At 45.0% G+C, this 23,175-nt stretch overlaps 1 protein-coding gene across 2 annotated transcripts in view; it reads left to right on the top strand.

Moving 5' to 3' along the window:
- The window catches only part of LOC142083006 (deubiquitinase DESI2-like), a 57,143-nt gene extending 39,160 nt beyond the window's left edge, over positions 1-17,983 (top strand). For both annotated transcript variants that reach the window (XM_075151963.1, XM_075151964.1), the window contains exon 5: positions 16,119-17,983. In XM_075151963.1, coding sequence (XP_075008064.1) covers positions 16,119-16,361 — 243 coding nt within the window. In that variant the 3' untranslated portion in view covers positions 16,362-17,983. The remainder of the gene's footprint in view (positions 1-16,118) is intronic.
- Positions 17,984-23,175: the final 5,192 nt, after the last annotated feature.

Here is a 23,175-nt window from a genome sequence, read left to right as displayed (position 1 = left end):
ATCCCCAAACAGGCCCATCACGGATCCCGAGTGAGATGAGATTCTGTAGAAAAAACACGATTTTGTAAGGAAATCCCTAGTGAATCCAAGAACCAGCAATTCATTTACAAGGGACCTGCTTAGGCTCTTAGGAAAACCAGTTCTCTACTGGTTTCATCCTTCCTAATTATAGAAAGACTGAGTCCTTTCTGTAAATGTTAGCAAATGAAAATCAACAGGAAGGAATTGTACTGGTACAAACAGAGAATGAAGTTTCAAGCAGTACAGTGATCAAATCAATGTTAGTCACACTACTGTTTTGGAGTCAAAGAATCAAATTACTACAACAGAAAATGGGAACTTTAAAAATTATGAAGGAAACCCAGGAGAAAGCTGTGTGGTTATTAGCAAAAGCTAAAAAAAACCCCTTTACCTGCAGCAGTAAAATAAGATCATTGCTTATTACATACTGTGATATGTAAAATTTCTGTCTCGCGTCCAAGCCATAAGCTTAAAGCTATTCTTCCTTGATTCTGCTCTACATATCAATGAACCCCTCACCGCCCCTTCCTTGTCCAACCTTCCAAACACAAGTCAAATAAAAGATCTTAATAAAAACCTACTAGGATATTTTAAATTTTGCTTTCAATATACCTTCAGTGAACATCTTTACAGGAGTGGGATTTAGGGATAAATTTTCCTGCAAAAGCTTTCTTGGTGGATTCTGTGAGCTCATTCCGTGCCCCATAACCTGTCCAGATCATAAAACAAAAGCCTAAATGGCTAGTTCTGACACTTCTGCTCCCACAGAAGCAGATTTACTCAGGATTTAGGTCAGTTTAAATAAACCCTTCATAGGCAAGCAGGATTTTTTGTGGCTATTACTCTTCACATATGCCTGTGTTTATCGCCCCTCTCTAAAGTATTACAAATGCAAACCCAGGAGAGAGGCATTTCAGGCCCAGGAGCAGAAGGCCCTGGCTGGTCTCTAGCATCAGGATACAGAAAATGGGAGCTGAAATTCTTAAAGAAATAGCTGGTGTTAAGACGCTAAGTAAAAGTCCTAGCCATTCAATGTGCCTCAGTTGAATGCCGTCAGTAACATGAGAAATACATGTGGCCACCTTATGACAGATGTCTCCATCCTTTCTAGTAAACAGTAATTTGGCAATCACTGTATTGTGGAGCTGGGTGAGAAGTAGCATAGCTTATCTTGGGGTACTTCTGACCTCCTGGAGGAAAGACTGCTTGAAATCTGTTGAGACAGAACCTGCTTGAACTGAAAGCAATGAAAGTTTCTATTCTCATTTCCCAACATCTGAATGCTTGCTTAACTTTAGAGTCTTAGTGCTTTTTTTTCCTTGCTGTAGTTCCCATTAAAACAAAACCAAACCCATCACATTAGAAAGCTCCAGACCCTACCATATAGAGCTATAAGGTACAGCCTTATAGTGTGCAGAACGTGCTGACTACATGACAAGTGGCTCTCAAGACTGTGTAAATACGTGTCACCACAGAGGGCAGAAAACAGAACTGATATTTGTGACCAAAAACCAATTCTGAAATGAGTCTGTTTAGTGTTTGTATTGCTCTTTCCTTCACACTCTTCATCTGTGAAGCAGCAATAATAATAATTAGCATCTATTTATGCATAGCCATGTTATGTGGCAGTTAAAGACAGGAAAGTGGAAAAAACATTCAAAGAATTAAAAGAAAAGATGTAGAAATTTTGTTCAACAGAATAAAATTGCTCACTGGAACTGGGATTTAACTCCAGCCACACAAAAGGCAGCCAAGGATTTTAAGTGAGTATAAATTCTTGGTCGCTCTGTTGCTGTTGCCCAGCTGAAAGGTGATGCTATCAGTACCGCAATGCCCTTCCACCGCAGAAGGGGGTGGGGGTGGAGGCTAATTTTTAGCGTGAAAGAGGGAATGGCCAGCTCTGCTCCCTACAGCCCTTTAGGCCTTTCTGCCCAGGGGCATAAGCAGTGTGGTGAGTTCAGGAGATGGTTGTTCTGAGCCTCCTGACTAATGCCAGGCAAGTCCTATCCCTGCTCTGTGCCTAAGTATCTCCCCTTGTGTCCTGGGTTATTTCCTGCCTTTAAAAAGGGCTCTGAAATCTTTTGATGACAGCTCTCTTACCTGCCAAGGTTAAATAGCTGGTTTATGGCTTGTATTGTTCTGTATCAGCACACAAAACCAGAGCTAGAGCTTTATAGCCATGTGGTGATGTATGAGTTAACGTGTGTTTACACAAATCTGGCTGGCAGGCCTTGAGATTTGGCTGTACGGCCATGTGCTAGGTAGCTGTGTTTGGCCGCCTTAATTTCCTCATCTGGCTACGGGCTTGCTAATTACTACCCATACAGATGTTGTCCGGGTGGCTGGGCCATGGGTTGGGAAGACAACATCTGGTCACAGGGACTGAGGGCAGATGCAGCCACGTGTCCTGCAGAGGGAATGGGAAGGAGGATAAGGTTGGCTCTCCCTCCCAGATCAGCTTTCTCAGGATCACACCGTGAGACAACGCCCGCGTGTCCAATTGCCAGGACCTGTAAGCCAGGTTCCCTGTCCTCAGAAGGACTGCTGAAGCCACAGGAGTCAGACTTGACTTTCAAAGTTTTTGTTTTCTTGACCTTTGTCAGTGTTTTTTCAGCAAATATAACATCCATCCAGAAATCTTTCATCTATATCTGTTTATGAATGATTTTTCTGCGAAATTCACGTTTAATACAATGATCCCTCAGGTCTCACCATGATAACTGGTAACTGTTATCTTTAACAGTTATAAAATTTGTGGTCTAAGTAGGCAATGCAGACTGACTGCTAATGGTTAGGGGCATGTCCAGACCTTTGTTCATGACTACGCCATTTGGCCATGCATCTTGAAAAATCCCTGGACTGCAGCAAGTCCAGCACAGGCAGATAAGCTCTACTTAACCACTGGGCATGCCTTTGACCTGCTATCTACCTCTGAAAAAACTCACTTTGCAGCGCTGTTGCAGCCTAATTGCGTGCTGCTGTGGCATTGAGCCTCTCCCTACAACGCCATGCATCTCTTCTGAGTCTTCTGATCTTCCTGCCCACATTCACTTGTAAGCTGCAAGAGGCTTTGTTACTCCCTCACTGGCACTTAGCTCTGAATTTTCCCTACGCCCTACTGCAGGCTGCCAAGCATATTCATACTTGCTCAAGACTTAGATCTCTCCCCGTTTTGCCAGTGCCCTATGGACTTCTAATGAGCAGCTACTGGATCAAAGAGGCATGGCTGGGTCTACTCACAAAGCAGTGGAAAGAAAACAGGGAATGCCCCCGTTTCAGCAGCAGCAGTTCAGACTTCATCTTCTCCAATCCCATTTCATGGCAGCTTTCTCAGTGAGCGATTCGGTGAACATGCTGCATGATCAGGAGTCTCTTCCTGCGGATTTCCTGAGAAATTATTCTTCATCGGGGAACTTTGGGTTATTTAAGAAGTGAGGAACTACCAGAGAGCATAAGCCTCTGCCTAGCAAGTGCTGCACACCATCTTAATTAGTTTACCATCTGATGTAAAACAGGGCAGAATTTCCCAGTGGGTAGTCATGAGAGAGAAATTGGATGCACCCCCTGTGCATTTGCCCAGCTTCAATTTAAGGTCGCTGGTACACACACCACTTAATACCCCTTTGCGGTCTCCCTTTACCCTCGCTATCTATGTCAGTGCCGGGAGGTGAGGGAAGCTTGATCTAAGCAGTGAAAATCTAGTTAGGGTTGCCTCAGCCACCCTGACTCCTGCAACATGGTCCCGTAGTACCTATATTTATAAACCACTTAAGCAAATTGTTTGCGGGTTAAAATGAAGAGGTTCATCAAACCGGGATTCACAATTTGCCCACAAGAAGCTTGTTCATTTCATGTCGCTTATGTATGTGGCCAGTCCCCAAAACCAAGCAGTATCAGTACCACGCTCTCTGAAGAAACTGTCTAGAAGGATGGGCAATCTTTTTGGGGGACTTAGGCCTCCAATTTCTGCACAGAAAAAAGTCAGTCAGGCCATCAGTGGCACAGCCCAAACGTCCCATCCTGTTCTGAGCTTCCGTGCCTTTCTGCGTGTCAGTACTCCAGGCAGGTAATGCTGCTGGCACACAGCAGGGATTTTGGCATTCTGATAAAGTTATGCAGGTGTGGGGAATTCAGTTAGGACCACATCAATATTGGGTGAAGTCCTTCTGTTTGATCATCTGTTGTTAAGTCACTATGTTCCTAACAATCCCCCATGTATACTTACATCAATATGTTCAAATGGCCCTTCAAGGAATTGCAAAATATTTATGTTCTTTATGAGCTGCCCTGGCTGATGAGAGAGGCTATTTCAGCTCTGCCAGATGGAAAAAAATATTGGCTTTTGAACATTAGAAAAACCTTTTAAAACAAAAAGAAAGGCTAAAATAATTAGTTCTTTCCATGATGTGATTTGTTGAATTTCCTGATTTTTCAGAACAAGGAGATGTGAGATAGCAAAAGGACAGAAGTTAAAATTGCTGCAAAGCAATTTACAATAAAGGGAGAGGAATAAATTTGTGCTTTAAGGAAAAAGCCAAACTCAAAGTAATTCCTGGGCTGTAAGTTCCCCTGCAAGGACCCGCAGATTTGAGGTCCCAGCCATGCCATTGCTTTGCAGGAGCACTTGTCACTGCAGCAGTGGGCCACAAGGAAGTATGCCATGAGGTGCCAAGAAAGACATGCAATTACACACTTTTTGTCACCGAGACTGTTCTTTGGGCATAGATAAGGGTAGGTGCACGCAGATGCAGGGAACTGTGAAATTGCTGTCAGAGGGCTCTTTTCAACGTGAGAGCACGGCTCGTGATTGCCCTGCAACTCTACAATACAATTTCGGCTTGTGGAAGGCAGATCCTAGGCAAGGCAAACGCAAACTTGGCACAGCTTGTACCCCCAAAAACGTGGAAAGGAGAAAGGTTGAGTGCCAGGGGTTCAAATATGGGCATGTAAGAATATCAGCCCTGCTGATGGGTAGGCGTATGGTGAGTGTACAGTGCCTGAGGCCAGCTTCTTTAGAGAAGATAGCAGTAACTAGAGGATCAGAGGGAGGGTGAAGGTTTTCTGCTTCCAGGTTCTTCTCCAGTCTGGAAATATTCCTCAGTATTGACTGTGAGGGTCACACCAGGTCAGTGCAGCTTAAAGACCCTGAAAAAGCTTTGCTGTTTAGCCCATTCACAAACAGAAGATGACTCATGCTCACCAGCAATTTTCCATGCTTCTGAAGTTTCCTGTCTAAGCTAAGCTACGGAGCTGTGTTCTCACCAGAGCGATGACAGTTGCTACAGCATGTCTCAGAAAAGGGCAAACCACCATGGGAAGGGAGAAAAACACCTTTGAATCAGCACCAGAACTGGAAGATAAGTGGAATGACTCAAGGAAACCACTTCTTCTCCCTTCATCAGTGTGATTACTGCCAAGCAACTGGAATGATCCCTATTTAAGGAAAATCTTCAGAACCTTGCTATAGGACACATGATAGACAATTATCAAAGAAGTGTGGCTTCTGAGCACTAGGGAAGGTAGCCCCTTTTATTCCCCAATAGCCTTACCAGTGGTGGAATAGCAATAAAGTCAGTGAGTCTTAAGGGCCCTTTTGACAAGATATGAAGTTGATGCTCATCATAATTAGGAAATTAATTGAGAGGCACTGATTTGATTAATCTTAAAAATTGTTGATGGTGGAACTTTACCTGAGGACAGCAGTGACAGGTGGTTTCATTCTTTTATCATGTCTTTCCTTCCTCTTCTTGAAAGGGGAATAATTTCTTTTTGATTTGTATGCTTAATTTATCTTAAGTACCAGAAAAGGTCAAAACCTTCTGTATTTTGCAGCAGTTTCCCAGCCTGGAGTTATTTATCTGTCTTGCAGCTGCTCTAAAACTACCCTACTATTTTTTTTTTAAAGGAGAGGGGAGGCAGGAGAAGGCTGAGTCTGTCTTAGTGGGACCTGTCTGGATCTCTAAGAGCATGGTCAGAGAATCTGCAACAGCCCCTGAGACAAACCTGGCTCAGAAACACCTGAGTGATCTGGTACCAATTCCTCTAGAGTCACTGAAAGCAGAATTTGGCTGCATAACTGAGGTATGGTGAAGGACAGTTAAACATCCCTATTTGCTTCCTAAATTATCACGACTTTCTCTTATACTCAGAGAAAGCTATTAAAAAAGACTAGAACCAACTCTGAAGCTGGTGCACGTGGTTCATATCCACACGTGATCATTCTTCAGAAGGCTGTTTAAGGTCATTTGGATTTGAGAGATTAAAAACCCTTGAGGAAAACAGATTGGTATCTCATTATCCAGCTTCTTTTTGTACCCACTGATCCTTTTCACCCCTTTATTCCTTTAAATATTACAGGATCTTTTTCCTTATTGCTCAGCACTTCTTGATCGAAAGGACTGGATCCAGGGAACAGTGCTCGGAGATGCCATCTAGGTGAATGGCTAAAATTTGAATGATTATTAGAGCTGAACTAGGATTTTCAGAGTAAACCAAGTCACCAAAAGCAGAGCCTCTTAGAGGGATCTGAGAGTTTTATTAAAACTTTTGCTAGGACATTTTGTGGGTTCAAACAGAACTTTCAGCTGGTGAGACATACTCATCCGAAGTAACTGAGAGCTTTCTGGACAGAGAGAAGCTTGCTGAGGTGCAGGAGAGCAAGTTGGACTAAAGATTTATTCACCTTTTCTCCTATATTTCAGCAAAAATTCTCCTGAATATCAGCTACAAGATGTTCTGGAGCAGGGGTTCCCTCAGCCTCTCCTGTGGGAACCGTCCTACTTTAATTATTTACATAAACAGAGAGATAACACATTTCAGCAGGAGAAGAGAGAGGCCTAAATCAGAATTCGTGCGCTTGTGATTTTAGAAGCTCGTTTTGAAATTGTAGGATTTGCAGAAATTTCCAGAGAGAGAAAAATATTTTGTTCTTGGGCTGAAGGGGCCTTGGAAAATAGGCCTGGGGGTTGATGAAGTGAGCTTGGCCCATTCTTTGTTGACACAGGAGGGGAAGAGACTCTCCTAAGCATCTGAGGGGACTTAGGTCAGCCTTGGAAAATTCTTTAGCATCCTAGACAAGGCTGGCTCCTACAGGGCAGGGATCATGGACCCTGTCACGGTCAAATGCTTTGCAGCCAGAATCTTAGAGCTGCAGCACTGCAATGCTGAACCTGGGAGGTAAATAGCTCCCCCTCCCCTGAAGTCAGCAGGACTCTCTCAAATCAGCCTAAAAGGATGGTCTCCAATAGGAAATACCTTGAAGATTAACGGATGGAGTCTGCACAGTGAATCCTGCAACCTGATGTTACAGAGGACTGAAATAGGCATCTGGCATACCCACTATTGTTGCTGACTCCACAGTGATATTATTAAACCTGCACGCCAGATTGGATGGAAATGCTTGGTGAAGCCACACAATCTGAATCTCCTTGGGAGGTAGGGGATGATCTTGGTGCAATCAGGCTTGCCTGCCTGTGGGTCACATCTAGGTTGGATGCTAGGGCTTCTTTCCCCTTTTCTTTGTGTTATTGGTAAAGATCTGTCCTATTGATAGTAGCAGAGAGAGGCTTTGTCATGGTGTATCAGTGTGATAGCAGGAAATACGCATCTCTCCTAACCGAAGCGCAGCGTAAGATATATCTGTGATTGGCTTTAGACCTATGTCTGATGTATACTTCCCTGATGGTGTGGCTGTCTTGGTTGTCCTTTGTCCTCCAATGTGGTTGGAGCTTTGGTTGAACAGAGGGATCTTACTTTACTAGTAGAGGGTGTGGAGCTGTGCTGATGTGACAGGAGATGGTAGCCAGTGCATATTCTTTTCTCTCTGGCTATTCACCTGTCCTTTTTCAGCCAGGGCAAAGCTGACAGCATAAAACAAACTTACGTCAGAATCCTGCTTTCCTTAGAGGAGCCTGACTTTCAGTAAATTCTCTGAAAAAGGAAGGTTTGCTGAATCAAGGACCAAATGAGGGCAGTTTTTTAATCATCAGTGAATAATTCAAGCTTAAAGCTTTTCAGGTCCATCCCCAGGCACACATGAGTTCTCGTCATAATGTTATTAAAAACTAGTGAGCTCTCCTTAGCCTGAAAACTATCAGACAGAAAGGATTAAACATCAGAGAAGGGAGCTTTGGGTGGCATTCGAGTCACAGTCAAAAGCAGCAGAAGCTTTTACAAACCAGTCTTCAGCAGCTCCTAAGTAGACAAGTAATACCCATGTTTTCTTTAGCCAAAATTGCTTTTCTGTTGCCTCTGTTGTAGAGGAGGAGATAGGTGTTTTGTTGCGTAAAAGCCTACGCGTGATTCTGTTAATGGCAGAGGACACAAGGCTCCCAACAGACAGAAAGAAGAGAAGGAAATGAACAAACAAACAAAAAAACAACCACAGGGCATGAAAGAACATTAGGAAAGCTTTATTTCCTGGTGCCTGAGCCAGTCCTCACTGAAGCTGATGGCAAGACTTGCTTCACTGCAGCAGCCTTTGAATGTTGTTAGCTCCATGGGGAACAGGCTGTGTTTGTTTTCTGGTTTTTAACTGCCACGTACGTTTAGAAGAAGCTTATTAATAAAGATGTCCTGCACCCATAAATTATCCTCATGGTTTCAGATGGATGTCATTTTTAATTTTGCTTCTGCCTGTAAGTATGCACAATTTTGACTGCATGCGGTTAATAAATTGCTATATTGCCTTCCAGATGTGGCTTCTCTGCATTCAGAGATTTCTAGGTGTATTTTGTGTATTAGTTGAAATTTATAAAGTATTTGGGAAGTCTTTAGAATGAAGGCTGCTATAAAAGTATAAACTTCTTTCTCCATCATTAACTTTTCTAGCCTTGCTATCCTGAATGAGTCCTCTAGCCCAACAAAAATTATTCCTGGGATAACTCTTATATGCACTTTTCAGCTCTCAGTCCATCCTCTTTGCCTTTCTATCTACTTGTGCAGGGGAATAGTATGAGGTGGCAAGTAATTTGAAATCAACCCCCCCCCAAATGGCAAGTTTTTAGCACATGATTTCAATTTTTTGAAAAAGGGCTGATTTTGCCACATGTGCCTTTGCAGTTATTTCAGGTTTTCCCTTTAATGTGATCTATCTAGCCAAAAAGATTAAATGTGAAGATATTTTAAGAGTAAATTTAAAACAAACAAACCAAAACAAAACAAAACCCCCAAAAAATCTTAAGCTCTCTGGGGCTGGTGTAAATGTGGGTGTTTTGTAGCATCTATTTTATTTTATCTGCTTTTTGCATCTGTCTTACCAAACCAAAAACCCTTACCTGTTATAAATAAGCATAATACCCTGGAGCTAAGTTAGTTCACGCTATCTGGGGAATTCATCTCTAGTCACACCATCACGGAGCCTTTGATTCTTTGTGTGTGCAAATGCCTGAGAACAGATGCCTCCTTTCCACAAATGAAGATGGCAAGGAAAATCCCTGTCCTTTTCACCACTGCCCGTTGATAAATTAAAAGTGTCAGGAGTGTAAATGAACTGTCTAAGAGTGTTGATAGGCTTTTGAGACTGAGCTAGGAACCTTTTGCTTAGGAGTCCTGCCAACAGTGCCAGACAGAAGGTCCTTCCCTGTTCTTATGAGTTCCTGTATTCTCTCTTTGCATTGTATCTCCATCCGCAGTAACCTGCTTCTCACTAATGTTAGGAAACAAGGCTTGAGACTTGACAGGATTTTCTTGCTTAGCTATTCAGGAAAAAATAGATGCTCTTGATGTCCATCCCTTATGAGTTGGCCTGGTCACGTTCAACACGTCCATAGCCCTGGAAAGGATGACCCTATCAGGCAACAGCTGTTCTCAGCCCCTGGTCTCAAAACAGCACCTGCTAGGAGAAGGCAGTTCCTCTTCACGCCGTCATGATAACATGAATGAATTGCAGTTGCTCATTCATTTGGTGGGAGAGTCATGATTTTCAACGTCACTAACAAGCCCAGACTTAATTATACTTAGTATTCCCAAAAGGGTCATCTGTTATGAGGCCACTTGCTGCCTACCTTGTCATCCTGCAGCTGCTGGCTGTACATATAAGTGCTGGTTACAAGGATCTTCATGCTCAAAGAGAGTATTGCCATACTCCTGTGCTGGTACCTAACTAATCAGTGATGCCACTCAGAATCCAGCTCTGAATGTGGTTCATCAGGATGTCACATTTGCAGCCACCGTGCCTCTCCACTGGTGGCCTGGCCAGTGAAGCTGCAACAGTGCTGTGAGTGCTGAGGTGCTACAAGCCAGCTGTCTCGTTTGACCCAGAGCTATCTACTCCATCGTCTCTGGTTTTGGCATCTCTCTGCATGCAGACTCCTGCATAGAGGCAGCTCTGTCCTTCCGCCGCAGGACCACAGAGGTGACCGACACGTTCCCACCAGCATCACAAGGGGAGCAAGGCAGTGGGTATTAGACCCTGCTTTCAAGGCTTTCCCTTTTCCTCACTCCTGGCTGGTATCAGGGAGACGGTGCAGATGCTTCAGCTGGGAGAAACGCCTGCAGTCCTGGGGAGGACCCGTAGAAGTAATAGTGCCCTGCCTGCTGTGGAAGGGATTGCGCAGGAGAATGGGGGCATTTTAGACAGTTGCTTAAATTCCTTTAAAAGGTTTTTCCCTTCCTGCCTTAGACTCCAGATGCTACCTCCCAGAACGCAGCCTCATTATGGAGCTCATTCAGCCTCATCTACAGTTTCTCAGCTCTACCTTTCCTCTGCAAGATGCAGGCCATTCCTGGCTCTGCTGAATGCGTGCTGCATGCAGCTTCACGGCCCAGTGAAGCTGCCCCCTCATTTATTCTGTTGATCCCCGCAGGCTAGTTATATTCCCTAGAGTAGACACTGTCATTTTTACACAGTAAATACCATAAATCTATGGTATTTACTGGAAGCAATTGATCCTAGCATGCCAACTCCGCCAAGGTGAGACTGTGCTTTCAGATGTGTTGCGAAGGTTGTATGTCCTTTCTCTTTCAGGAATGTTCTTTCCAGCATATACACCATGTGCAGCAGCCAGATCAGGAGTGCAGAGCTAGAGGTATGTTCCTCGCTGACGCACTCAGACTCCCTTAGCCCTGCCAGCACTGGGCAGTTATACTACCAGTTTAGTTTTTGCAAGGTAGTAAAGGATGTCCCTGTGCATTGGGTTAATGGTTTATTCCAGATGTGTCCAAGTACTAATTCCATGGCGTTGCCATGCTTCTCTTTCTACATATGTTTTTTGGTTGCCCTAGCACAGCCTGCAAGCTTTGCCTGGGCAGATGTGCCGGTTTTTATCTAATGGCCTTATTCTGAAATTCTGATAAGCATCATTTATGCTATATTGTCTAGGCCTCGTAGGAGCCAACTCATGCAAACATGGGAAAGATTCCCCTTGGGCTCTTAAAGTGCTCTGGGGTGTGTTAGACTCCTCAGGCACCAATAGAAGCCCATTGCATTCCTAAGACACACCAAGGGGAATACTGTACAGTAGCTCAAATGGATACGTGCCCTGTGTGGACGCCACCTCATTTTAGCACGGCTGCTAAGTGGAAGTGGCAGTGGGTGGTCCACCAGATGTTCAGTGCTGAACTCTCTGAGCCTCAGTTTGAAGACAAGAATTGAAGCAATTAGCATGAATCGTTTGAGGAATGTAATGTTGCCTCTGTTCATCTTGATTTTCATGGATCAGAGCACTACATGGTGCCTTTAGGAAGGTTTGCTTAAAAAAAATTCCTAAGTGCCTTGAGTTATACTTCTGTGCATGGCCTGAATTGCCCCAATTGCATCATCCAGCACAGCGCAGTACCTATTTTATTCAAGAGCTTTCTCTTAGGATCTACAACTATTCAGCCCTTCACTTTATTTTGAAAGGGGCTCAGCCTGTTAGACTATCTCAGATAATGTGTAGCATACGCCCATAGACCCAAAGCCCTCAAAAAATGCAGCACATCGATAGTGTTGTCCTCTAGAAGGCAGAAGACTCAGCTTCTTCCATTGTGGCCTTCCATTTAAATCCATGTTTCCCAGCTGCTAGGCTGCTCCCCTGCCCAGAGTAAAGCTTTCCAGGGAGCTTTAAGTCCTTGCTGAGCAATGAAGCCTAGTTCTTAGGGCACTTAGGGGAGGGAAGAGTGATGGGGTGCAGTCCTTTCTCCCAGGGCAGTTTGTACATTTTAACCAGTGACTGTTTAGTGCAAAATGACACAGCTTAAGATGCTCAGAGGATCTTTTTGTCTCCTAAATTAGTTGTTTCTTGATGAGTTGAAATCCTGGTGTGGATTTGACAGCTGCCCAGAAATAGCACCCAAACTGTCATGTTCCATTTCTCCCTGACATTTGGCTTCAGCCACGGATGTCGGAACTGCTGTTTCCACTTGACTCTGCAGATGCCAGCTGGGTCATTCGCAGCTCAGGCAGGGTCCCCAGAAGAACCTGCAGCTATGGGAGACTTGGCTCTCTATCACGAGGTGCCGCTCAGTGGAAGCTGCAAGTACGTGCAGCCTCCGCCGACGTTTCTGCCTGAAACGGGGACAGGTCTCTTGGTGGGCAATCACAAGCTGCGCTCACTATCCAAAATGCTGGATTTCAGTCTGTAGCAGAGACTGGCTGCCTCTGTGGGGTGAGAATAACCCACACCTTCAGGGACCTGACTGACAGAAAGATGAGGAAAAGCTATGCTTGGCAATGATAGCTGGACACTACTCACAGGAGGTTTGCAAAGCTTAGGGAAGCCCTACACGGGCTGAGGTGTTCCAGGCTTTGCTGCCAGTAGTCCAGCCTCTCATGTACTCCGCAGGGTTTCCCATCCCAAACACTCTTCTGCCTCAGAGAAGCTATTGAGCCACCTTTCAGACTTATATCTCAGATAGGCTTAGCTCTTCTGTGAGTCGGTTCATTTCTTTAAAGTTCCTTCTCCAGTCTGCTTAAGAGGCTCAGCTGCTTTCTTGTCAAGTGTCAAGCTCAGGCTCCACTACAGGTATGTTAAGTTTCCTGAAAGGATGGTAGCAGGACAATCTGATATGATGGTCAGGACCAGTGATTTCTAACCCATAACAGTTTATCTGCTAAGTCTGACAGGACAAGTACATGACCCATCAGAGAGAAGTTTACCCCCTTCAAAAGAGAAAACCCCACTTGCTTGGCAAACAAGAAAAAAATGCCTAAAATCCTAAACTCTAAAAACCTCTAAAAAAGAGTTCTGCTGGTGGAAACAATGGATGGTAACAGGCTTCTGTGAGTTTATTGTTCCAGTGTGAGGTTTTCAGTTGAGAATTGCCCTGAAGAGCTGCAGTAGGTAGATTTTTCTGTGTCTTCATATACAATTGCACTTCATTTTCTTGTGCTGTTTTATTTAAACTCAGTTGGCTTAATCCCATTGCAGTCAGGTTTATTTGATGTTTCCTCATTAGCTAAGTACTGCTGGATGCTCCAACACAATATGCTTTATGGCAAGGAGTAAAAAACCCAGGAGCAGGCTGTAGTGTTAGTGGCATTCCCTGCCGTTGCCCTTTTGCTCCTGTTGAGCCTTGTGTTTTGCTGTGGATTAGTAACGAGGCTTCACTGACAAGAGGCGAGGACAAGCGTGACTGAGGAAAGGGAAACCACTCTGACTTCATCATTATCCTTAAGCTCCACAAACTGCCCTTTGCTGATTGATGGCCTGATGCCCACACATCTCCGTTCTTTTTCCGGCTCCTCCTTGCCTCACTGATTCATTCTGGATGAAGAAGCTCCCATAAACAAAAGGCAAACATCTCAGCCTTGCTTCCACATTGGGAAGTGCTATTTCAGTTGCTAGGGGATCTGCTTAGGAAAGAAAGTCAACTCTTAAAAACAGTATTTCCATTTCAGGCAGTCTTACCTTGTGCTGTTCTGTTGTTTCAACTAATCTTCCAAAGAATCATACCCTGGTTTTGTTTTCCTATTAATACCTGGGGGGAAGTCTTTATTAAGACTGACTACTGCTTAAGAACTAAACTCACACGCACGCATACATCACAAGGAGCCTAAACTGAGTCACTTCCTACACTGACAATATGTTGCCTATGTTCCTGGAGAGGAAGAAAGAGAAAAGCTACAAAATCTAGAGGCAATTATGCTGCATTTTTTGGCTTTGGCTCAGATTCAATGTTCAAGTCGAACATATTGAATACAATTTAAAAAATTCAGCAGTATTCTTGTGAAAATGATTAGATATGTCTGGTGAGAAAATCAAATGGATCAGCAAATTTTCTATGAATGAGTCTTAAATGCAGGTGGAGAGGTCATCTGCTGATAGGCTCAGGCAATAGCTCTAGCAATGGAAACCAGGGATCTGGATGGAGATAAAGAATTGCTAATAAAGTAATTGTCCCCAGATTAAAAATTTCAAAAATACAGATTATATAGCTGTATCTGAGGTTAAGTAGAATGCAGCACCGGTAAGAACTGAAATAAAAGTCCTTGGGGTGTATTAGGTAAAGAACAGTCTATGCTTGCAAGTAATTTTAGCAGCTAAATGGCTCTGCTCATTCTCTGATACCTAATGATAATGTCTTTAATTTCACACATTGATTTTTAAACAAGGCATGTCAAAATAAAGTGAGTTCCGTAGTCAAATTAGCACGGTCACAGGTTTGCCGCCTTCTCCACACCTCATTGGAAACTCCACGCTGTTGGAGCAAGCTAATTCCCTTATCCTCAAGGTCACTGTTGGAGTGGGGCTTAGGTCGTTCTGCCCAGGCCATATGCATGAAGGACCAGCTGGTCATCAGCCGTAACAACTATAATGTGGCACAGCCCATCCTCTAGCAACTGCTCCAGTTGTGCTCCCTGAAAATCTCTTGAAACCTCTAAGCACTGCATTTCCATTGTCAAACAAACATCTCGCCAAATAATCTCCTTAGTGGATTACAGACAAACACCCTCTTAGTGTTTGAGGTAATTAGTATTAAATTGAGTGTAGTTTTAGATGGGAAGAGGGTGGGAGGAAGAGCAAAGGAATTTAGTATTGGCAGAAGGTGCAGTATGGACAACCCTGGAACCACTAATCCATGTAAATTGTGGGACAAGGTCTGCAGGGTGGAGTTTCCTCCCCGCCTGTCTTGCTCCATGGGAGATAGCGCTGGGAGGGAAAGAGAATTCGGGTATTATGACTGCTGTACCTGCCACAGGCTTCAGGCTCTAGTATACTGGTGTAGGGCCACACAGGCAGTATATTTACTAACGCCAGGCTCTCGAGGCACCCCGGCTGAGCAGCTCCACGAGCCTCTTCTGTGTCTGGTACGGGAAATGGTAAAATGTAAAGGGAAACTTTCCTTATGTGGCCTAAGCCAGATACAGCTACTAAAATCTGGCAGCTGTCCGTATGTGTGGTCAAATGCTAGAGCAGGAAGGAGCTGCTGTATGCAGCAGGTTGTTTCATTGTGCTGAATATGCGATGACTTTGGAAAACAATATCTGTGCTAGCAGAGTGTAACCCAAATCAGTGCCAGGAGCATCTATGATGAAACACAGGCTAGTGAGAACTAGTATTTTTCTGTTTGTTGCTTGCTTTCCCACATTAAGGAAATACCATATGAAAAGAAATTAAAGGGTGATATGCTAGGATAGGAAAAGGACCCCCAGATACTGTAACCTGACTGACCCGGTGTGTCGGCCCGAGGAAGAAAAGTGAGCAGCAAGAACAGCTTCTCAGGCATCTCCATCCACCTAGTCATGCTCAGCTTCTGGAGTCCTCCAGGTCTGGCCAGCAACAGCCTAAATATTTTTCCAAAATTTTTGAGCTACTTGGGAAAGAAGTGTCATTGTCTTGGTTGCGAAGCACCAGCAGGCCTGTCCTTTTACCCATGGACTGCCTGGAGAACACAGTGGCCAAAGCCGTTGAGGGCCATGAACGGTTCTCCCCGGTCTCTATGATGCTGACAAGGGCTATGGCTGGCAGGGCTCTCTCTGCCTGTGGAGCAGTGGTGTAGTCATTTGCATTTACAGCTCCTTCTGACTGCAGAGGATGCTCCTACATCTCAAACAGCTCTCTTCTGAGCAAAAGGGAATTCACCCTGCTGAGGCGGTGGTGCGGAGCGGGATGACATTGCCACCACGCACGTGTTTTGGTACTATTAACCATGCTCCTTTTCGCTTTGCTTCACAGATACTATGTGGGAAAGAGATCCCCCGCTGGGTGAACCGGCTGGCCTACTTCAGCTCGTGCATCCCCTTCCTCCAGAGCTGCCTGCCCAAGGAGTGGCTGACCCCAGCAGCCCTGCAGAGCCACATCAGCCTCGGCCTTCACAAGGAGGAGCAGGGGGACACAACGGATGAGGAGTCCCCCTCCACCTCCGCAGCCCCCTCAGCCTCAGGCACATCGCGAACCTGTAGACATACCCGGGTCTAAACTGTGCCCAGCAGGCCCTCAAATAACATCCCCCTCTCTCTTGTACGATTTCTTTCTCGCACCCTTTCGCACACCTTGGTTTCTCTCTCCTTTCTTCAACGGACAACACAGGGGAGGGGAGACCCTTTCTACTAAGGAGGTGAAGCTTCAGCCCCTTTTCCAAGGGCTGCCACTACAGCTGCTCAGCAAAATGACTGTGAACCCCAACGCTGAACTGAGGAGTGTGGCGACTAAGCTGGACTCTCCTCCCAGGGCCCCCATGCTCCTTGATCCACAGAGAACTGCTGGCTTTCTCAGGCATGACAGCATGCGTACGGGCAGGGGGGCACCATACTGTGATGCTCCTTCTCTGGAACTGTTTTATCTTTTTATCTCTTCTTGCACCCATGTAAGCCCAGCAGCCTCCTCTCTATTTTGGCTGGGTTTGCCATTCCCCTATGACAAATCTCCTGCCCACATCCAGTGAAGGAGAAGCAGAGCCAGAACTCAACCTTCTCATCTCTTAGACCAGCAACAAGCTCCACTCAGCCCGATCCCTTTTGTAATTATCAGGTTTCTAACTCATGTGAAGGACAAATGACAGGTGCTGCTGTTCTACAACCACCAGTTTTCAGTACTCAAATTTAAGAGCTCGAATGACTGTCCTGCTCTTGAGAATAATAACAAAGAACCTAGAAAATGAATGCGTTACCACGGCTTTTCTTTGAAGTCAAAAAGAGGATGGGGCTAGTGCTTAGAGGCAGCTACTAAGTAGGTGCGGAGATGACTGTTGACCATATTGGTGCTTTTTGGCACAGACCCCTCTTAGTTCCCCTAATTCTAGGCAGCGTTCCTGGTTTCCTTTTTTTCCCCTGATTCCCTGGGGAATCTCTCTCCTAGCTGACATTTGCTGGCTGTCTTTGGGGTAATGGCCCTCCTGAGCACAAGGAGGAGAGATAATCTGTTGGGAAGGTCAGTATTTCCTTCAGCTTTTCCTCCTGCAGTCACAGACCTAAAACATGGCTCCAGAGCCACCCTTCCCCAGCCTATTTTCGAGCCAGCCCAAGAAGGTAAAAAATAAGTGGTGAACCCAAAGAATGTCAACATGTTTCCCTCTCCTCCCTTTTTGGAGGTGGAGGGGGAAATGTAGGGCCACATCTGGAAAGCATGGATGACCCTTCCAATGCATGGGCCACCATGGTGCCTTCCGTTGTGTGCACTATTTCAGCGGCATGAAAAAAGGGCACAGCTGGTTCTTGACAAGAATCTGGTCCTTGGAGGTATTCATGCTCATTCTGACAGCTGATGAGAAAGCAGTGGAGGAGGAAAGGACAAGTACACCAACTCTTCCACTCAATTACCTCACTAGGAGTTCTAGTCAGAAGATGTAGGAGAGAATCAAAGGGGAAACCCAGGTCCCCTCTCTCCCTTGCAACTTCTCTTGGCTATACAAAGGAGGATGAAAAAGGAACAGGCACAGTGTTGAGAGGGGGTTGCCATTTTAGAAATGCTGTTCTCAACAGCTACTACTAAGTCAGGACTTCCACCCTCCACCCAGAAAGAACTACAAGCCCTTAAGATGGGTGGTTGTTTCCTTTTATTGGTTGCAATAGCATGCTAAGTCCAAACAGCTGTTTCTTTAGCTCAGGTATACAGCAGTGTGTGCTTTCAGGGCTGAAGGTCTTGGCTATGATGTACATCATGTCTGCACAGACAGCGCTTAATGGTTTGTTACATGTGCATGCTCTTAGTGAAGCAGGAGGCTTTGGAGAGATCTGTTGGATGGGAATATAACTCACAGGATGGCCTCACTCCACCGCCTCCTGAAGTGATGCATGTTTGGGCAACAAAACCTTTACAACACGTCTCTCATTTTCATCCTCTGAACAAATTGCTGCAAGTTCTGTACTGAACTGAAGTCATGTTCCTTATTAATCTTGGCTACTCACAGCCAATACTGCATTGTGAGCAATTCTGCAGCTCCTGGTACCCAGTCCAGCACCAATCTTGATTACTCTGGCTTGTCCAGGGATGATTAATAAGATTTCCATCCTGTTCTCCATCCCGCTGCCCAGAAACCACGTTACACAATGTACTGTTGCACTTTCTATTCCCCTGCAGTCATGGTCATTGCAGTGCAATGAAACCAGCAGTGCAAGCTTCATTTGTCTGAAGTTCCCAGGGTGCCTGCCAATAGCCAGCAGCACATTATGTGCGGTGAATTTTAAAATCTCTTTTTAGGTCCTTCTCTGGAGGAAAGTGAGAAGAGGCTTTCCCAGAGCTTTTGTCTAGGCCAGGGAAGCTGCAGTCAGAAACACCTTAGTTCCTGACGTGACAAAAGCCAGCCACCCATCACCCTCGCGTTTCCGCTCTGCACCTGAGCTCCAGATAAAGCACCATGTATACATCTAGGAGAGAACTAGGGCTCCAGAGGCACATTTCACATGGAAAACCCTCTCACAGTATTCCACAAAGTAAAAAATGCTTAACTGGCTGTATGGTGACCCGGACAAGAAAGCTACATTCAGCCTCCTTGGGGACATGAATATGTGCTTGAAGTATTGGGAACAACACTTGGGGCGAGCTGTCAATGTCATAAAAAACAGATGTTTGTTTATTTACTTTTGTGTTTGTCCGCCTGTTTATGACAGTAGGGGGTCACATCAAGGAGGCATCAAACCTCTGCTGTAAATCAAAACCAGAATATATTCCAATCTTCAAAAGTGTTTCTCCCCACCCCTCTCTGTTCAAGGTGACCAACCAACAATGACAAGAACAAAGGGACACTGTGGAAATAAAATATATATTGATGATAGCTTTACCTCTGTAATTTAACAGCATTTTAGATTATTAAACATGAAGACATTTTAAAAGTCTAATTTACTGCTCATCTCTGGCACAGCATGTTTGTTTTAGGCACTTTTCTTATCCTTCCAATTATTACAAAATTATTGTTGTTGTTATATAATTATACCGGATTTGTATGTAGTTACACATTTGCTTTCTCCTGCTGTTTTAGAGCATAACACCACGGGAAAATTTTAGATACCAACAGTTACCAATGAAAACAAAAGAGCAGCTTATGAACCTTAACAAGAGCACCCCATGGCACTGGCACAAACTCTTAACCCTTCTTCTTACTGCCGGGACTTTTGGTGCCCTTTTAAAAGTCGGAATGAGAGGGCACCAACTCTGCAGGTGGGCCTCAGCAGCTGTGGGTTATGTCTCCAGCAGAGAGCTAACAGTACTCAGGTGGGACAGTAAGACTGCAGGTGAGGTTAGCCTAATGCTGGAATATTAGAGTTGCAATACAAACTTTCTAGGGAAAGTTAGGGTGAGAGGGAAGAGGTAAGCAATAACCTCTCTTCTCAGCACATCTGTATCTATAATAGCAAATCTCTTAATTTCAGGAGATTATTTGTACTGATTTTTTTTTTTTTGTCAATTGGCTTCCTCTTCCTGAGTCTGTGATTTGAGGCCTATATCTCTCAAACTCTTGTGAAGTTTTAAAAGGGACAGTTGTGCTTTCAGAGGCCCTGGATGAGCTGGTCTCCAGCACTGAGCCTCTGCTCTGTGAGACAGAGCGGGGATGGACACAGACCTGTTCTCTTGCTCTAATTGCTCCCAGCTGAGAGTTTGCATTTCTGGAATTCAGACACATGTTGCCTTCATGTTATTGAGGTACTCAAGAAGCAGTCATTTCCTGCTACGTTTTTTTTTTTATTCTTCGGTTCTGTTTATTTGTTTCTAGGCTGGAGAGGCTCTCAGAACAAGTTAGTGGCCACTGAATTGCAATAATGTTAGCTTATCTGCTTATTATACGTGTTTGATTTTCTTCTCATTTTAATTTGTATATATGTGGTGGCTTATTGACATGTTCAGAAAACTTAAGTAAAGTACCTCCACTAATTCCTTGATGTGATTAATGGAGAAGACCAAAGGAAGTAATTCAAATGGTTTTAAATTACTCTTTGAGTTGAGGCAGCAGGTGCCCTGCTGTGCTTGCCACCAGGCAATGATTTGGGTGGTGGAAAGGCCGTGTAGTGACTCAGGAAGTATTTAAAAGAGGAGCTTTCTCCCTCCCAGCTCCACTCTGCCATTGCCACAGGCTCCCAGAACATGGCAGAACCTTTGGCTATAGTAATGTGTGAAAACATCGCAGCATTTGCCTGGAGAATATGTGCTCTTATCTCTAACACGTCAGCACTCCACCATTGTGCATGTGGCTGTAGCTGAGAGGTGTCTGAGTGGATGGCATGGTACATTTAATTACTAGCAGGAATAAATGACTAATGGCTCTAAATCTCAGAGTAAGACTGTTCATTACACTGTTGTAGCCAGCTTTGTCTTGAAAAGGCTATAAAAGTTTTTTGGGGTCCAATGTGATTGGGATAAAGGATAACAATGCAGGAAAACAGACAGTATGATCATGGCAATCTTCTTTCCTCGGGAAACCAAACTACAGAAAGAAAGACATGGCTAGTGGCCAGGCCTTCACAACTGCTTTAATCAATGAGCTTTGATGGAAAGTTCAAAATTACAGAAGGCAGTCCTCAGTAAAGATGTGTGTTCACCTACAAAAGCTAGCGGGGACTGCACGTGCACCTTAACATCGTTGAGCTGGCTTGTCTCTTGTTACAAGTAAAGATTCAGCTGGCTAAGTTCTGGTCATCCACTGGGTGAATACTAACACAGCCTTCAGCTCTCACTGGAGGCAGCAGAGGCTGCATGTTTCTCTCCAGTGGTGCCCTCCATGCTTACCAATCCTGAATGGCAATGTTTCCTGCTATTTGCGCCCTGCTCTCCCTCCCACCCTGCCAAGGTATCCCAGGTGCAAGCTGCGGAAGCTCTTAGTCTCTCCGTGCCACTTGCTTTCCTGAAATGTCCCTGACCTCAGTTCTGCAAGCTGGCTTTTCCAATGAGTGGCGGCAGGTGAAATCCCTAGCTCTGTTGAGATTCAGTGAACTAGTCAGTCTTTTGAACTAGTCATCATTGGATCGTGATTTTGCAAAGTGGCAGATTTTTGCCTGTGAGGTCCACTTTAGTCAAGCCAAGTCCTTTTACCAAATACCCCATAGAAGCACAAAAGGAAGTTCAGAACACAGAAAAATGTCAGGAATCTGAGTCAAGTCCTCTCACTTGAAAGTCTTTGTAAATGTTCAATACAAAACAGATAGGTATGCTCAGTGAGGCTAGTAACCCTACATATGTGAAATACATCTCTATTGCTGGAAGTCCTTACAAAGTAGGTATATGCAGTGCTAAATCTTCTCTAGGCTCCAGACTGCAGTACCTAGAGCTCCTCAGGCAAGAAAAGGCAATCCTTGCCTTGCTGACAGATAGAATAGCACACTTCACTGCTGGGAATGCTGTGGCAGCTATTGATGCTTACATGGATTTTTCTTCATTACACACAGCATGAGTCTTCATTTCTTACCAAACTATTCACTGCAGGCTTTTCTTCTGTCTGCTGGAATGGATTTGTCTGGGGAAACATGTTCTTCTTTCACCTTCGAGGTTCCTGAAGGGAACTTCTCCTGAGGGACTTCCTGTGGCAAACCACCCAGCTACATGGTAGCACTGAGCTCCTCATCAGCCTCAGGGTTATCTTGAGAGTCATCTTCTTTGTAGTCTTTTGTTGTTATTTTCTCATTTCTGTGACTTCAAAGGTGGCTTTACTGAAGGTGAATTCCTTTTCCCCTTCCCCATGCACATACAAAGGGAATTTTATCTCAGTAGGATAATTCAGCATCAGGCCTGGGTTACTGCAGTTTTGTGGACGGTGCTTTCATCTCACCATTAGGGACTATGCTGTAGTGACCAACTTTGAATTTTCAGTCCTGGAATACAGACAGACTGAACTGCCACTCATGGATGTCATTACCTTCATATAATAGCACAATATACGTGTACACTGTTTTGTGATACTAGTGAACGGGCGGGGTACCAAAAGTAATGAACAGTAAGAATAACAGCATAATGTGCAGCAGACCTAATCCAAAAATGAGAATGCCACTGTGCTAGGTGTGGTACAAACACCTCACAAAAATAGCACGTTTGCAGAAAAAAGCTTCCAGGAGGAATAATGGGAGTTTTCATTCCACATGCCATAGATGGCAGATAAAAAAAACACGGGCAGAAACCTCAGAGGGGCTTCTGGACAGCCCAGGTCTGGCAGCCATGGAGCCAGATCATTTTAAGCCGCGATACCCCTCTCAGCACACATGTGCTCACGTGCTGTTACTGGCATCCCCTGGCCTTGAATCCTAGCCGCATACTTGTGCGGGTGACAGCATGGCTCCAGCCCCATCCTTTTCTTCCCATGGACACAGTGGAAGCCGTATAAAATCTAAGCAACTTAGCTACAGCCGGTGTAGGACGCGGGACGTGCTCCCCAACAAACATTTCTCCTCAGGAAAGCCAGGGGGTGGATCAAACCATTCACAGGCCAGTCTGGCACCAGCATACCGGCTGCGTATGTTCAACAAACGTCCGTTAATTCAAAGAGCTTTTGCGATACGTGTGTGTGTGTGCGCCTATAACCTAGAAGCACCCTGTGGCTTTGTAACTGGTAACCAGGCCGCAGCAGCCATGTCAAGTGAAGCACCTGGCTCGCTGCGGGAGTCTGACCGCGCTACTTCACGTGGACTACTTCAACAAGCGATCAGCTATGTCTGGAGAAGGGGCCCCGGCCGCGCTGCAGGGGTGGTGGGTGGCTGGATGCCGAGGTCGGCTCTGCCCAAGCCAACGCCTTCTGCCAAACCTCCCACGGGCGCAGAGAAGGCACCGCAGGAGGCAGACACCACCGCGGAACCCAGTTTTCTCGGGCGCGTTG

This window comes from Calonectris borealis, chromosome 5, assembly GCF_964195595.1.
Source record: "Calonectris borealis chromosome 5, bCalBor7.hap1.2, whole genome shotgun sequence".
NCBI lineage: Eukaryota > Metazoa > Chordata > Aves > Procellariiformes > Procellariidae > Calonectris > Calonectris borealis.
This window is presented reverse-complemented; position numbering and strand designations above follow the sequence as displayed.